Source organism: Mastigoproctus giganteus, chromosome 3 (genome assembly GCF_048544385.1).
Source record: "Mastigoproctus giganteus isolate SK-2022 chromosome 3, ASM4854438v1, whole genome shotgun sequence".
In the NCBI taxonomy this organism is placed as follows: Eukaryota; Metazoa; Arthropoda; class Arachnida; order Uropygi; family Thelyphonidae; genus Mastigoproctus; species Mastigoproctus giganteus.
This window is the reverse complement of record NC_143577.1, coordinates 122,905,492-122,921,858: the sequence shown is the minus strand read 5'-3', so window position 1 is coordinate 122,921,858 and position 16,367 is coordinate 122,905,492. Positions and strand designations below refer to the sequence as shown.

Sequence of the window (16,367 nt, the reverse complement as noted above, 5' to 3'; positions counted from 1 at the left end):
ACTACCCAACCCAACTCATTCAACACACTATTTCCACCGACAAAAGTAAAATTAACAATCCACCAAAACCCACCACCACCACCACCAACGCAAATATATGCATCATCCTCCCATACCATAATGAACTTGCCGGACAATTCCGCCATGTGTTTACAGGTACTCATATCTCCCTTATTTTTTCAGCTTATAATAAACGCGGATCCTTATTCAACACTTACAAAGATACACACAAATACCCAACCAACGATTTGAATAATATAATTTATTTGATTAAATGTCAACCAAACTGTGATGCCTGTTATATTGGTAGTACTAGTACCAAGTTTGGTTCTACCAAAACTTCCAACACTCGCACATACTACCACTATAATTGTCTTAGATCGGGACATGCTAGTACAGAACTCACAATTCATGCCCAAACCCACAATTACACTCCTTTAATTGACTCCGCTATCACTATTATAAGACTTAAAACCAGCCACAAAATTGTTCAATATGAAGCCTTCATTATCAAATGGTTTCAACACAATACTAATCTCAACATCCTAAATGCAAAACTTCCCTTTCACCTTTCCTCGGCTTGGAATTTCCCAGATCTGAGATTCCCACGTGTTCCAAAGAGCATCACGAGAGTATAGAAAATTCCTTAAAATACAGCACGCGTTACTTCTCACTTAACACCGCCAACTGAAGACGTTATAACTTAATGAAAGTCTGTCGTCATGACTATTGGCATTATCAATTCCTTTATGTTCCAGATCAACTACTTTATGACAACCAGGGACGGAGTAGTGCACTTCTGCTTCCTTGCGGTTATTTTAAAATTCCGTTAAATTAAATCTCATCCCACCTTAATGCATTAACTTAACCATTCCACCGTATATTTAGCCATTAGTCTTTTCATAAAACTATTACAGATTATATTCAAAGTGAGTACCGTACTTTAAGCATTTCGCTATTTTTTTTTAGTCTATTATCACAGTACTATAAGAATTCTATAATTTTATACTTGTCATTAGTTGTTAATCTTCTTTGTACTCCCAAATGGTAGATCTATGCACCATATTTGTACTCTCAAATAGTAGATCTATGTGCAAGCTAACCAGCAGGCTAGCAGGTTGGCTAGTACGTAGATCTACTATTAAAAGTAATTTTACTAATGCAACTTTAAGTGCGTAATGTTGTATCTACCTAATAACATAATAATACTATACACACAGTTTTCTATATTGTTGCTCATTAATAATTTTATGCCAAGTGCTCTTTCACATGAAAGAAATGCATATTTCATACTTTTCTAAATTAGGGTTCTAGAGCATTATAAAAATATCAAATAGGGAATTTTCTATAAAAAAGCATTTGACATAAAATAACAAAATGGGTTTTATGAAAAACAGTTCATATTATAATATGACTTATTTTTATAAAAGTCATTTTGTATGTATATGAACTACAATTATACCTAAAATTATTATAAATCATAGTTATAGTAAAAAATAAATTTTAATAATAAATTCTATTTATTATTATTGTTAAATAATTAGAATTTCATCATTAATTTCACTTTATTTTTAAAGGATTAAAAATAAATACTGCTAAAATTATTTAAATCATACCATGAGATTTTACACTTGCAATTCGTTTTGTTCTGGGTGTTGCATGCCTTCTTATAACAGTCATCCCACCTTCCTCACTGTCATCATCTGATGACGATGATGATTCTGAAACAGCTCTTGATGTTACGGATTTGGCATCGCCATCCATAATATCAACTAAAATGGAACATTCCCTATCATCATTGCGGCAAAATAATGGGTGGCTACGGTCTTTAAATACCTTATCAAGAAAACATATTAAACAATTTCTTTCAGTTAATTTTTCTATATTGTTGCTCTTTAATAATTTTAAAATTCAATAAAATTTAAAAAGTTTAAAAATTAACTTAATTACTAAAACTTATTTTGTATATGATATACAGGAACTCCCGACTTATGTAAGGGTTACATTCCGCAGAACGCTACAATAAGTTGGATTTTACGTAAGTTGGGGAATTTCCCCCATGCTTGTGCAGCGCTAGCAATTGTGCTCGCTGAATTGGTTGAAGCAAAAAGAAATGTTCGACGAACATGTAAATAGAATTATTTATTTTATTTATTCAATTTTTTATCTCATGCACAGGAAAAATTGCAAAAGTGTGCAATTTAAAAATTATAAAATTACAAAAAAGAGAGAGGAGACAGGCACAATATCAGTAAGTTTTACCTCTCGAGCATCATTGCCCGAATCGACGTCTTCAGCTGATAAGTATGGCGCTGCAGAGGTTGAGGGCTATGGAGATTTAGATGGGGTTGGCTGCTCAACCTTATGAAAGAACATATTAACGAATGACTGGATGGTGGCTTTTTTTCTTTTCATTGTAGATTTCTTTGTAGCAAGCAAGCATATCATTCACATCTCTGTTAACTCTTAAGAATCGTTCGCTGTCAGGATCCATCTTCTCAAACCTCGCCATTGCCAATGCAATTTCACGAAATGCCACTGCCATCTCTCTGGTGATGAAGCATCTCGGCTGCTCATTTGGTTCAGCTTGAGCTTCATCAGCATTTTCTTCTTTCACTACTGCTACTTGCAAGTCAATATGTTATTCGTTAGATAATTCCTTCTCTTCTTCCTCTATTAGCTGCTCCATGTCTTTGGCATCAACCTCCAACTGAAGTAGCTCTGAAACCTTTACAATGTTATCTGTAACCTCTTCATATCATTCATCTTTTTCAAATCCTTCGTAGCCTTTTACGTGCTGTGGGCATATTTTCTTCCATGTGCCATTTAAACAACTTTTAGTAATATCTACCCAGGCCTTATTAATGTTTAAGAGGGCATGGTAAATATTTTAGATTTCCAAAAGTCTTTCAACGTAAAATTTTTCTCATTGTCTACTGCAGACAATGCCTAAACAAATGTTGTCCATAAATAGTATGCTTTTAAATTCGAAATAAAACACTGATCCATATGTTGGATGAGTGAAGTCGTGTTTGGAGGTAGAAATATGACTCTCACATTCATAGATGCATAGGATGTCCAGGAACATTACCTAATAGAAGCAAAATCGTGAAAGAAACGTCGTTGTCTTTACAATATTTTTTAACTTCCTCGGGAATGAAGAAGCATTTAAACCAATCCTCAAAGGGAGATATTGTTATCCATGCTCTCTGGTTCAATCAGAAATGCACAGGTAGGGTGGCTTTATTGATGCCCTTAAATGCACAAGGATTTCCAAAATGGTATACAAGCATGATTTTAATCTGTAATCTCCTACTGTGTTAGCCCCAGCAAGAGTTTGGCCTTATCTTTTGATGCCTTGAAACCTGGCATTGTATTTTCCTCTTTGGCAATACAGAGCAGTCTTGTCAATTTTAAAAATTTGCTGCGTTGAACAGCCGCCTTCATCAATAATTTTTTCCAACACATCACAAAATTTCTCTGCAGCTGCAGAATTGGCACTAGTGATATCACTGTATACTTTAATGTTGTGGAAACCAGCGCGATGCTCGAACCTATTAAACCACTCGTTGCTTGCCACGAACTGGGGTTGGGGTTCGCCGTACTTATCCTTAATATATTTATAAATCCTTGTTGCATTTGCTTGAATGATCATTAGACTCAGAGGCACTTGCTTCTGAATCTGATTTTCCATCGATATTATTAACAGCTGTTCCATCTTCGATATAGCACCTGAACGCTGTTTTGTGATCACTGTTAATCTTAAGTGCATTGATCCTTTGACATGTTCTTTTACACACATACTGTCTTTTAAAATAGTATTGACTGTTGAAGCAGCGAGACCTAATTCCCGTGCAATAGATAACAAACTTTGTCCTGCTTTGTACTTCTTATTCATTTTCATCTTCATTTCTAAATGAATTTTGTTTTGTTTCCTGGCACTACCACCACTTACAGTTTTCATTGGTCACTTTCCCTTCATGATTGTAATACGTAAATAGGAATGAAGAGAAGTTTCTGAAAATTTGTTTTTTATAGGATTGAAGATTTCAGTGAAGGGGAACTCATTTCACCATAATAGTGTAAAAACCCACACAATTGCAATTATTGGCATTATCGCAAATGCAATACGATCGAGTCTGCTACCTGTTTATAATTAGATGCACTAACAGAAAAGTCCAATAAATCAGAAAGTGAAAATTGCTTTTACTGTTTTTTGGTCCTGACCTCCAGAAAATGGCACCTCTGTAGCCAGGTGGGCAGGAGCAGCAGTGCGTAACACATGCTTCTTGATTAGACCGGGGTTCGAGCACATGACCACCAAATACAGAGGATGCGGAAAGGTCAGAGAACAATCACCGCATATCCCCGGAGCAATATGGCCTTAGTTGCTAATGCTCCTAAAAACCGAATAACAACAACAACAATCTCCAGAAATGCACTTTAGAAAAATATCACAGAGGCATTCAAAATTGATTCTTATAACGGAAAAATATGATAACAATGAAAGAGTAATGCAATTTCCATTATAAATATGACCTTTTAGAGAGATAAATAGCTTAGTAATATAGCAAAATTTTCAACTTCCAAGGACTTGGAACGAATTACAAAAAAAAACCAAAAAAAAAACAGTGTTATTGGGTTCACATATTATGATATTTTCACATAATATGTGAACCCAATTTCACAATAGCTCCATTTATTCCTATGGGATGCAGAATACATTTCCATAAATTTTTTATGTTTGCACTGGCCGGCAAAAACTTATGTAAAGTCGAATTTCTATAAGTAAAGTATTACGTAAGTCGGGGGAGTTCCTGTATGCTTTCCAATATAGTTGAGATATACAGTTGTAGAAGTTCATTACAGCAGAAATAAAAAAAAAATAAAAAAATGTGGTGGTGCAAGTTTGGTATGGCTGCCTTTTTTATGTGCTGTGGATTGTCTTGTTGATACATTCAGTTTTCACATGGATATGGGTTTTATGTTAAAATTCTAATTGTACTGAAGTGTGCAACAAAACTGGTTTTTTGTCCCTGCAACCAGCCATGAAATATAAAGTAATGCTCATCCCCAAACCACTAAGCCTAATCGCTCCATGCCACGTGATAGCACTTAATCTAATGTATATGCTAGCAATTCTTGCTTGCCAATATTTTTCGGACTCGCAAACCAACAACAGCTCTGCGAAAACATGTCTCTGGCTAACTAACAAAGTGTTTTGTTCAATGGAAATCGCAAAAGCAACCCTCTTAGCACTGAAGATGAACTACTGGCTCAAGGCTTTTACAGGTATCATTTTGACTCATTTTTTCTGGTATCATTAAATTCCCCAGAGTCAAAAAAGTGGGAAAAAGAAGGAACCGCAACCACATCATTAAATCGAGCAGTACTTCGAATGCCGATTATGCTCCACCAATAAACCAAGAGATCTCGTGGCTTGGCTCGACAACAGCAAATGGCGAGGCTGAGTGTAAAACAATACCAGTAAGAATTACACCCTAGAATCCATATGCATATCGAAGTAAAACAACTAAGACTAATAAATATCGCTGTGGACCATAGAAAGCAGAGGGAAATTATGCAAAAATCCAGAAAAACATACCTAAGGGAAATCCAATTAAATAAGATAAGCTGCCTCTACAGGTTAAACTCTCTTGCAGAACATCAGGAGTATTCAGAATAAAATCACCATTCTGGAAACCATAATCCTGTCTAATTTCTACAATCTTATCCGACTCATGAAAATCTGGACTTCGCCTGAACAAGATTTCATTATCCCCTCAATTGCCAACTACAACACTGCAGCAGCATCAAGAGCTACAAAAAAAGGTGAAGGAACTGCCACCTTCCTGAAGAAGTCATTGGTGATAGTGTCAGAATCCAAATGCCCCTCATCTGCCTTCGAGGCAATCCACATCAGAATTAAACTGTCAAATAACTTTCTGGACATCATATTGGTATACATACCTCCTAAGTCCTCCCTAGAAATATATTCTGAATTTGTAAACTGGACTATCACTAAAATCTCAAAAAAGAACTCCATTATTATTGGTGGAGATTTTAATTTACTGCTACCATTTAGTGATCTGTCTAAATTTGTAACATCACAGTTTGAAAGCTTAAGGTTAAAGACTTTAATTTCATTGCCTACCAGAGGTAACAACACACTCAACCAAATCTTCTCTAATGCTTTTATGTCTTCCAAACTCCCACTCTCAACTGCATTTGAATCTGACCATGATCCAATTTCAAAACAATTGTCCTGCAACATCCCATCCCAGTATGAAAATAACCCAGTCTACAAAAAGAGATAATTTAATCTCAAACATTTAAAACAGGACATCTGTCTAGAGCTCCTAAGCCTCTACCCCTGGGACAGTTTAGTCAACTGTCCTACAGAATTGCTTATACTTTCTTCTCGACCTGTTTGGTCTCAATCTCAAAAATTGCGGCATCAAAAATTACCGCCTCTTCTTTCAACTTAAATGTTTGGTGGACACGCCATTTTCAAATTAAAGCAAAAGGCTTTCAGGAACTTTAAAAAATCTAACTCGGAAAATGGCTATCTAAATTTCTTAGCTCACCTAATAAGTTTAACAAACTAAAGAGGAAAGAAATCCAACAATTCACAGCTAACAGGATTAAGAAAAACTCAACTGTATACTCCAAAATATCTCATCCATTACCATTAGATTTCAACTTCAGCTGTTGGTAGGAACACAACTTGCTTTAACAGCAAAACAAATCTCTGCCCAGAACTTAAATAAAGTATGCTATCAACAAATTAAGCAGTATTTCGGTCTCGAAAGAGGTTATGAAAATTGCAATTAAAATTCTCCCTTATAAAGGTGCTGCAGGACGCGAACCGATCTTCGTGATCAAAATCACTAGTGTCTACATTTTAGACCTTTTGGTCTTCTTTTTCAATCAGACCATAATAACAACTTTTTCCCCCAGAATGGGCTCACTACAAAATTTTCCCACTACTGAAATACAAAAACATCAAAAGCAACAAAGACATCAGGCCAATATCAATCTCACCCAACCAAATTCACTACAGAATTATTGGAAGATCCACATCGAGCAATCTTCTCACAACAAACAAAATAATTCTGAAGGCTCTTAATTCTAAAAATCAAATCAACATAATTTACACAGACATCAGCTCTGTGTATGATGCAGTCTCCACACACTTTCTTCTGAATCTCCTTAAACAGTTTTACCTCATTAATAGTAATCTATTCAATCTCTTTGCCAACCTCCTCAGAGAAAGAATCATTATAGTAAACTTCAAAACCAAATCCTATCATGTCATTTGCCCATCCGAATCCCCCAGGGTGGGATATTATCTGGATTAATGTTCTCTGCAAATCCTCCAACCGTTCCTACTAACCCATAAACATGTAATGTCTTAGGAGGAAATGTACCCATTAGTATCCCATTAGCATTGAGCCTGCTCAAACCATTCAAGGCCTTGTACACCTCAATCAGATCACCTTGCAGGTGCCTGGTCTCCAGCTGATGCAATGCAGAATTTAAGCCTCTTCTGGTAAGAGAATTAATTTGTTCCTCTCACCAATCTTGATGGCCTTCTCTACACTCGTTCTTGTAACTCTACATCCTTCCTAAAATGAGGCCTCCAGACTGCAATACTCAATGTGGCCTGATCATTGCCTTATACAAAGGGATAATCATCTCCTTGTCTCTGCTAGCAAAATTTCTATATATCATTGACAAAACTCCATGACCTGCTCTTGCACTCTGTCTGCATTGCCCAGAGAACTTCATATCTGACTGCACAATTTAGCCCGGGTCTTTTTCATCTGTCCACCTCTCTGAGTATAGTACCACACCGTTGGTATGTTTCTCTTGGGTTACTACTACTACCCATATGCAGTACTTTGCAATTGTCAATATTAAACTTCAGTTGCCATTTCTCGGTGCATCTATCTAACTTTTCTAGATCCTGTTGCAGTAGTATACTATCATTACTATTATTAACAACCCTGACAACCTTTGTACCATCTGCAAACTTGGACATTAAGCCTGATATACCTTCATCAATACCATTACTAAATGTACAAAACAACAATGGGCCCAGCACTGAACCCTGGCGGACTCCACGAATAACATTAGTCCACATAGAGCAGTATCCATTTATTACCACTCTCTGCCATCCCTCATCCAATCATCCCTTTATCCATTGCAGCAACTTTCCCTTGATGCCATACCATTCCAATTTATATAGCAGTCTTCCATGTGCAACATTATCAAAAGCTTTCCTGAAATCCAAGTATATGATATCACAATTATTTTTTGATTCTAGTTCCTTTGTCATCACATCTTTGTTTGTTTGTAAGCCTTGTCTGACAAATTTGGTATCCAACCAAATTTGTCAGACAAGGCTTACAAACAAACCCCATGCTGTGTCTGAACTATTACTGCAATTTTGTCTAGATGATCAAGCAATTCTTCTTTAATCAGTGACTCCATTATTTTCCCCAGAACAGAAGTTAAACAAACAGGCCCATAATTATTTGTGTCACCCTTTGAACTCCCTTTGTGAATTTGGGATACACCTGCACATCTCTAGTACACGGGGACCTAAACCCTTGACTCTAAGGATGTGTGGGGGTGGGGATTTAAGAGACTTTTTTATTTACATATATTTTATATTTGTATATTTTTATTTATTTACTTATCTATCCCCTTGTGATTAGATCCCCTTTTTAAACAACTCCCCTTTAAAATAACTCCCCACTTGCGCTTCTGACTATTGACGTCACAGAAAATTCTAAATTCAAGGGGAAAAACTCTTAGATGTATTTAATTCCCTTGGATAGGCTTGTGCTCAGAACAACAAAAGACACACACAAATGTTGTATATCAAAAAAATCAGTTCATTATACATATTTACATGAGTATATTAAAACCAAAATAATTAAATCATACATAAGACAACATGATTTAGTCTCACCTACATGTGTATATATATATATATATCATAATCATACATCAGTTAAAATCATTACTAGCTGATATCAATTCTTTCCTTTCTAGATATATTTAACCCTGCATCATTTAAATACCATTAGTAAAATATCAATTCCATTCTATCCCTTTCTACATATGTTTAATACTGCATCAGCTAAATACCATTAAAAAGAAATATCAATTCCATTCCATTCCTTTCTACACATATTTAATACTGCATCAATTAAATATCATTAACAAGAAATATCAATTCCATTCTATTCCTTTATACGTTATCATATATCCAACCTTCCAGAAACATCTTATATCTAATAATTTTCCCCTTGGTTAATCACTTTCCTTCCTGATTCTTCCCTAAACTATCTTTACAATTAGGTATTTCTAGTACATATCTCACAGTATATATATATATATTTAAAAGTCCTGCTGACCAATTTACTGGGTTCCTACAGTTCTTTGTTTATGTGAAGGTACTACTACAATCTAGCGACTTACTTGTAGAACTCGGCGGGGCGTCATCTTTCGTCCTTCCTGTCAGGTACAGCTTATCTTCACTGCTACTGGGACGGCGGAATAAGAGTTTTCCAACAAATGGAATGGAAAAAAATCCGAAAGTAGATATAGGATTGGAAGGAGTCATTGAGAATAGGCGTGGCGAAATTGGGAGTGAGATGAAGGAAAAACGGAGTGAAAGGATTGGAAAGGGACACAATGTTGAGATTTTTGTGGGTGTGAGTGAAAATGGTTTAGGAGGGCACAAAGTTGAGATTTTTGTCGGTGTGAGTGAAAATGGTTTAGACACACAAAGTTGAGATTTTGGCGGTGTGAGTTAAAATGGTTTAGGAGGACACAAAGTTGAGATTTTGGCAGTGTGAGTGAAAATGGTTTAGGAGGACACAAAGTTGAGATTTTGGCGGTGTGAGTGAAAATGGTTTAAGAGACAGAGTTGAGGTTTTAGTCGGTGTTTCTGAAGATGAGTTAGTCAAAGACACAAAGTTGAGAAGGAGAGTTTTACCTTGAGTGAAGGAGTGGGTAGAGAGCGAGAGGGATGATTTTAAGTAAGTCGGGCAGTCCAGATGTGTAAAGAAGTGTACAAAGGTATAGGACAGTGTAGTACTGTAGTGTAGTGTAGTGTACTGGGAATCGAGTAGTAAAAAAAAAAATGAAGGGGAAAGGAAGTGTCGATAGCAAGTGCCTGTGACAAGTAAGTGGACGAGGAGAAAGTGGAACATAGTCAATGTTAGCTCTTTGGAAAGTCTAGGAGTTGGGAAGAAATAGTGAAAGACAAAACGAGTCTCTCACAAGAAAAAGGTAAATAAAATCTGCCGTTAAAGATCAAGATTCCTGAAATCTTGGAAGGCAAAGTGCTGAACCGGATGGAATTGGAACACCGACCGACATGAGAGTAGCCATTCCGGAACAGGAGAAGTGTATCAAGCGGGCTGAATAAATGAAGCTGAAACCTACCTGGCAGCCCTACTACCCATTCCAAATTCTTCGAGAATAATAAGACGCCGCCCCAGACAGTGAAGATAAGCTGTACCTGACAGGAAGGACGAAAGATGACGCCCCGCCGAGTTCTACAAGTAAGTCGCTAGATTGTAGTAGTACCTTCACATAAACAAAGAACTGTAGGAACCCAGTAAATTGGTCAGCAGGACTTTTAAATATATATATATATACTGTGAGATATGTACTAGAAATACCTAATTGTAAAGATAGTTTAGGGAAGAATCAGGAAGGAAAGTGATTAACCAAGGGGAAAATTATTAGATATAAGATGTTTCTGGAAGGTTGAATATATGATAACGTAGAAAGGAATAGAATGGAATTGATATTTCTTGTTAATGGTATTTAATTGATGCAGTATTAAGTATGTGTAGAAAGTAATGGAATGGAATTGACATTTCTTGTTAATGGTATTTAGCTGATGCAGTATTAAACATATGTAGAAGGGGATAGAATGGAATTGATATTTTACTAATGCTATTTAAATGATGCAGGATTAAATATATCTAGAAAGGAAGGGATTGATATCAGCTAGTAATGATTTTAACTGATGTATGATTATGATATATATATATATATATGTAGGTGAGACTAAATCATGTTGTCTTATGTACGATTTAATTATTTTGGTTTTAATATACTCATGTAAATATGTATAATAAACTAATTTTTTTGATATACACCATTTGTGTGTGTCTTTTGTTGTTCTGAGCACAAGCCTATCCAAGGGAATTAAATAGATCTAAGAGTTTTTCCCCTTGAATTTAGAATTTTCTGTGACGTCAATAGTCAGAAGCGCAAGTGGGGAGTTATTTAAAAGGGGATCTAATCACAAGGGGATAGATAAAATATATGTAATAAATAAGTTCATAAATCCCCACCCCCACAGATGGTCCCATAATTATGGCTAAGGGTTTGCTTACTTCCCTCGCTGCCTCCTTCACTATAACTGGATAGAATCAATCTGCCCCATGTGCAATTTTTATGTTTAACTTTGAGATTTTCTCCTCCAGTTTGCTCTCTGTTCTTACAAAATCATTTAGCTCCCTGTTAGAATTTAGTAAACTTCTGTCGTCCCCTTCCTTACAGAATTCCTCTTGTGTGAATGAAGATGCAAAATACTCATTCATTTTGTCATCTGCTCTTATGTTCATTCATCTGCTGTTTTCTGGAACAACATTCCTTCGTTGTTTCAGTGCATGTTACACCTATATATAAACACCTGAAGAACTCATTGATTGATCCATAATTATGGCATTCACTACAATTTCCTGAATTAGTACAAGTTGTTCAACAGTCCGATAGCACATTTTCTAAAATTCTTACAAAAATATGGAATGGAGAAACATTATTACCAGATGAACTTAAAATTATAGAATTGAGATTTATTACCAAAGAAGATGCTAGTGATTTATGTCCGCAAGGGATTCGACTATTTTTAAGAAATAGTGATGTAAATGCATTAGTTGCAAATGCATTAGTCACACAAGATTTATACCAGTGATATCATTGAGAAGACCAATTAGCAAGTATGTGAAATAAAATTCATAAAACATCAGTGACTGAAACTGCAGGACTTCCATACATTCTACCATTATTGAAAGGAAAATTGTACATGATTACTACAAATATAGAAGTGGTCGATGGATTGGTAAACGGTGCAATTGGTACTTTGGTATATTTCGAATCTGAGGACAATGAAACAATTAAATGAGTATGGATGAAATTTCTTGAGTCAAAAATAGGACATGACCTTCAATCTCGTTATAAACTATGTGAAAGATAAACATTTACCTAGTTGAATCTGTACCTATTATAAAACGATCAACTACGATTCCATTCAAGAACAATATGAAATTAACATGTAGACGTACACAATTTCTTTAGTATGTGCTTGTGCTTTGGCTATACATAAACCTCAAGGAGGGACCTTCGACAAAGTTGTATATTAACTATGAGAAAGATCATCAACAGCAACTTGTATACGTGGCGTTATCTTGAGTGAATTCATTGCAAGGTTTATGTATTACAAATCTCCACGATGATTTCACATTTCACCACAGCAAAGCTACTAGTAATAGAGACTTTCATGCTGAACTAGATTTCTTGAAAAATAATAAGCTACCTCTCTACAGGATGAACTGCAAGATTTCATACCAAGTGGTATATCTATATCGTCAATGAAGGTACAAAGTTTAGGGGCCCATGTTCAAGATATCAAAATGGACACAATCTTACAGCAATCCAAAATATCGATATTAAGTGAAACGTGGTTGGATAATGATGAAGACAAATGAAATATGGTTGATCAAAACTGCCAGCTAAAGACTAGTAAATAGATTCAAGCTATGACAGAAGGAGAATACCATCAGAGAATGAGGAGCCTGATAAAAACCAAGCTGAATGGTAGGAACATGGTCAGAATTATAAATACCTACACAAACCCGGTATTAACATAACCTTTTAGGATCATAGATTTGACCAATACTAGGCTGGAAGAGGATAATGATGAATAATGGATCAGTCAGGATAATGATGAATAAGAGCTGTCAACACCACATGAAGTTGGCCATTCAGAGATTGTCTATGGCCCAAAAATAAGGACAGAGGCATTTCACAGACCTCATTGAACAACAAGAGAAGGTGAATAAGAACCTGAGGGATTGCTTCAAGGAAAACATATAACCAATCTATAAGACCAAATGGAGATAGATATGGCACACACTGTTCAAACTCAACAATTAGACCACACTCATGTAGACAGAAGAAACAATGAAAGAAAGACTGGCAAAGAAGCTGCTCCATGCTAGATACGATGGTGTCCAATGCCATCTTATCTTGAAGGCAATTCACCAAGACTACATAATTAAGATGGGAACAAGTGCATAACTCATGAGTGAGAGGCTCCATTGCTTCAGTCCTGAGACTGAAGCACTATTGCTTGCCATCCAAGACCAGATAATCAGAAACTACAAGAAATACATCATCCAGATAAATAGATGAGTGTACACATTGAGTATACTACATCACCTGGATGGAGTATTACAAGTACAAACCCCAGGCTGTTCTAGAAACCCCACTTACAAACTATACTGGGACCATGCTATTATAACGTACAAGACAAAAGAAGGAAAGCAACTATCTATCTGATTGACAAAGCAGTGCCCAATATGAGCAATGTCCAGAAAACCTATGAGAAAAGGATCAGGAAGTTAAAGAAATGTGGAACATGGAACAAGTAATGACCATCCAAATCACCATGTCAAAATCACCAGTATGGTGCCAAAACCTCTATAAGAACCAAGAACCACTTACATGGTTCTTGGTTATAAATTTCATGTAACCAAGAACCACTTACATGGTTCTTGGTTACATGAAACTACAGAAAGCCATGATCCTGAAAACTTGCAGGATAGTCAGGAAACTGGCAAGAGTAATAATTACTAACTGGACACAATCACTGAAAACACGGACTTGGTAAAAGAACCAGTTCAGGAGTGGAAAAAATCATATAAAGAGAAAAAAATAATAATTAGCATCAGAATTAGTTGAGGCATATGATGCAAGAAAGCACGCTTATACAGCAACAGCCAAAAAAAAAAAAAAAAAAAACCCTTCCCATTTCACGTATCAGGTCACTCCAAATGTTTGTCTAGTTCAGCCTTAAATTTATTTAAGCTATCAACTTCCACAACAACAGATGGAAGTCTGTTCCAGCAATCAACTACCTACTGGCTAAAGGCAAATTTCCGCACATCTCTTCTACAAGTGTCTTTCTTCAATTTGAATCTATGCTCCCCTCAGATTCTTAATCTGAGCAAGCAGAGGTATCCCACCAGAATTGAGCCTACTCAAACCATTCAGGGCCATATACACCTAGATCAGGTCACCTCACAGGTGTCTAGTCTCAAAATGCTGCAACTTTCAGAAATTAAGCCTTTCTTTGTAAGCGCACCCTTTTGTTAATCTCACCAACCTTGTTGCCCTTCTCCGTACTTGTTCTAGCAACTCTACATCCTTCCTAAAATGAGGGCTCAAGACTGTATATAGTACTAAAGGTGTGGCCTGATCATTGCCTTATACCAAGGGATAATCACCACCTTGTTTCTGCTAACAAAATTCCTATATATCATTGAAAAAAATTCATGACCCGCTCTGGTAGCCCATCTCCACTGTTCAGAGAACTTCATATCTGAATCCACAATTACCCCCAGGTCCTTTTCATTCTCCACCTCCTTGAGTGTAGTACCACACATTTGGTATATTTCTCTTGGGCTACTGCTACCCATATGATGTACTTTGCATTTGTCAATGGTAAACTTCAGTTGCCACTTCTCAGCCCATCTGGCTAACTTTTTTAGATCATCTTGCAGTAGCATACAGTCTTTACTGTCATTAACAACCTTGCTAACCTTTGTATCATCTGCAAACTTGGACATTAAGCCTGATATACCTTCATCGATATCACTGATGAATACACAAAACAACAATGGGCCGAACACCGAATCCTGTAGGATTCTGCTAATAACATTAGTCCACGTAGAGCAGTGTCCATTTTTTACCACTCTCTGCCGTCTCCCACTCAACCATCCATTTATCCATTCCAGTAACTTGCCCTTAATGCCATACTCTCCAACTTGTACAGCAGTCTTCCATGTGCAACAGTATCAAAACATTTACTGAAATCCAAGTTTTTTTTTTTTTTTTTGGTTTTTTTTTAGGAGCATTAGCAACTAAGGCCATATTGCTCCGGAATATGCAGTGGTCATTCCCTGACCTTTCCGCATCCTCCATATTTGGTGGTGACGGGCTCGAACCCCGGTCTAATCAAGAAGCGTGTGGTACGCACTGCTGCTCCTTCCCACCTGTCTACGGAGGCGCCTGAAATCCAAGTATATGATATCATAATTATTTTTTGCATCCAGTTCCTTTGTGACCACATAGTAGTATCCGATCAAATTGGTGAGACAAGACTTCCCCTTAACAAACCCATGCTGTTTCTGAACTATTACTGTTCTCTTGTCTAGGTGATCATGTATAACCTCTTTAACAAATGACTCCATTATTTTCCCCGGAACAGAAGTTAAACTAACAGTTCTATAATTATTTGCGTCACCCTTTGAATCCCCTTTGTGAATTGGCGAAACATTTGCACATCTCCAATTCATGGGGACCTCTCCTGGCTCTAAAGATGCTCTCATAATTATGGCTAACGGTTTAATTACTTCCCATGTTGCCGCATTCATTATAAGTGGATAGATTACATCTGCCCCAGTTTCCCTTTTTTAAGTTTAACTTCAATAATTTCTGCTCCACTTTGCTCTCAGTTATTACAAAATAACTTAGCTCCTTGTTAGAGTTCGATAAATGTCTGGCATTCCCCTCCTTGAATGTAGATGCAAAATACTCATTCAGTTTATCAGCTACTTCAGCAGGATCATCAATAGCCGAACCATCTATGTTAAGTGGACCAATCTGATTCATTCCCTTCCTTCTAGAGTTTACATAAGTGAACAACTCTTTGCTGTTTTTCTTTGCGTCCTTTGCCAAAGATTTCTTGTAATCTGCCTTCGCCTGCCTAACCTCCTTTGTGAATTGATTACAGACTAGGTTATATCAGTCGTACACTTCTGTGTCATCTGATAATTTATATGCATCTCATGCATTTTTCTTTTCCGCCATGAGTCTCATTAATTCATCTGACATCCATTTAGGCCTCAAACTTGGAACCGTATTGCTTAGTTGGTAGGAAAAGCCTAGTAACCTCGAAGATTAAGTCTCCAAAGGCTTCCCATTTAGAATTCACCATTGGTAACATCATCAGTTGATCTCACTGTATAGAATTTAAAAACTCTCTGAGA

At 36.5% G+C, this 16,367-nt stretch overlaps 1 protein-coding gene across 1 annotated transcript in view; it reads right to left on the bottom strand.

Annotated features, from left to right (window-relative positions):
* LOC150088255 (intermembrane lipid transfer protein VPS13A-like) overlaps positions 1-16,367 on the bottom strand; it is a 3,009,916-nt gene that overhangs the window by 1,417,666 nt on the left and 1,575,883 nt on the right. Inside the window, exon 42 of the mRNA XM_090370087.1 lies at positions 1,617-1,836. Coding sequence (XP_090226213.1) covers positions 1,617-1,836 — 220 coding nt within the window. The remainder of the gene's footprint in view (positions 1-1,616; positions 1,837-16,367) is intronic.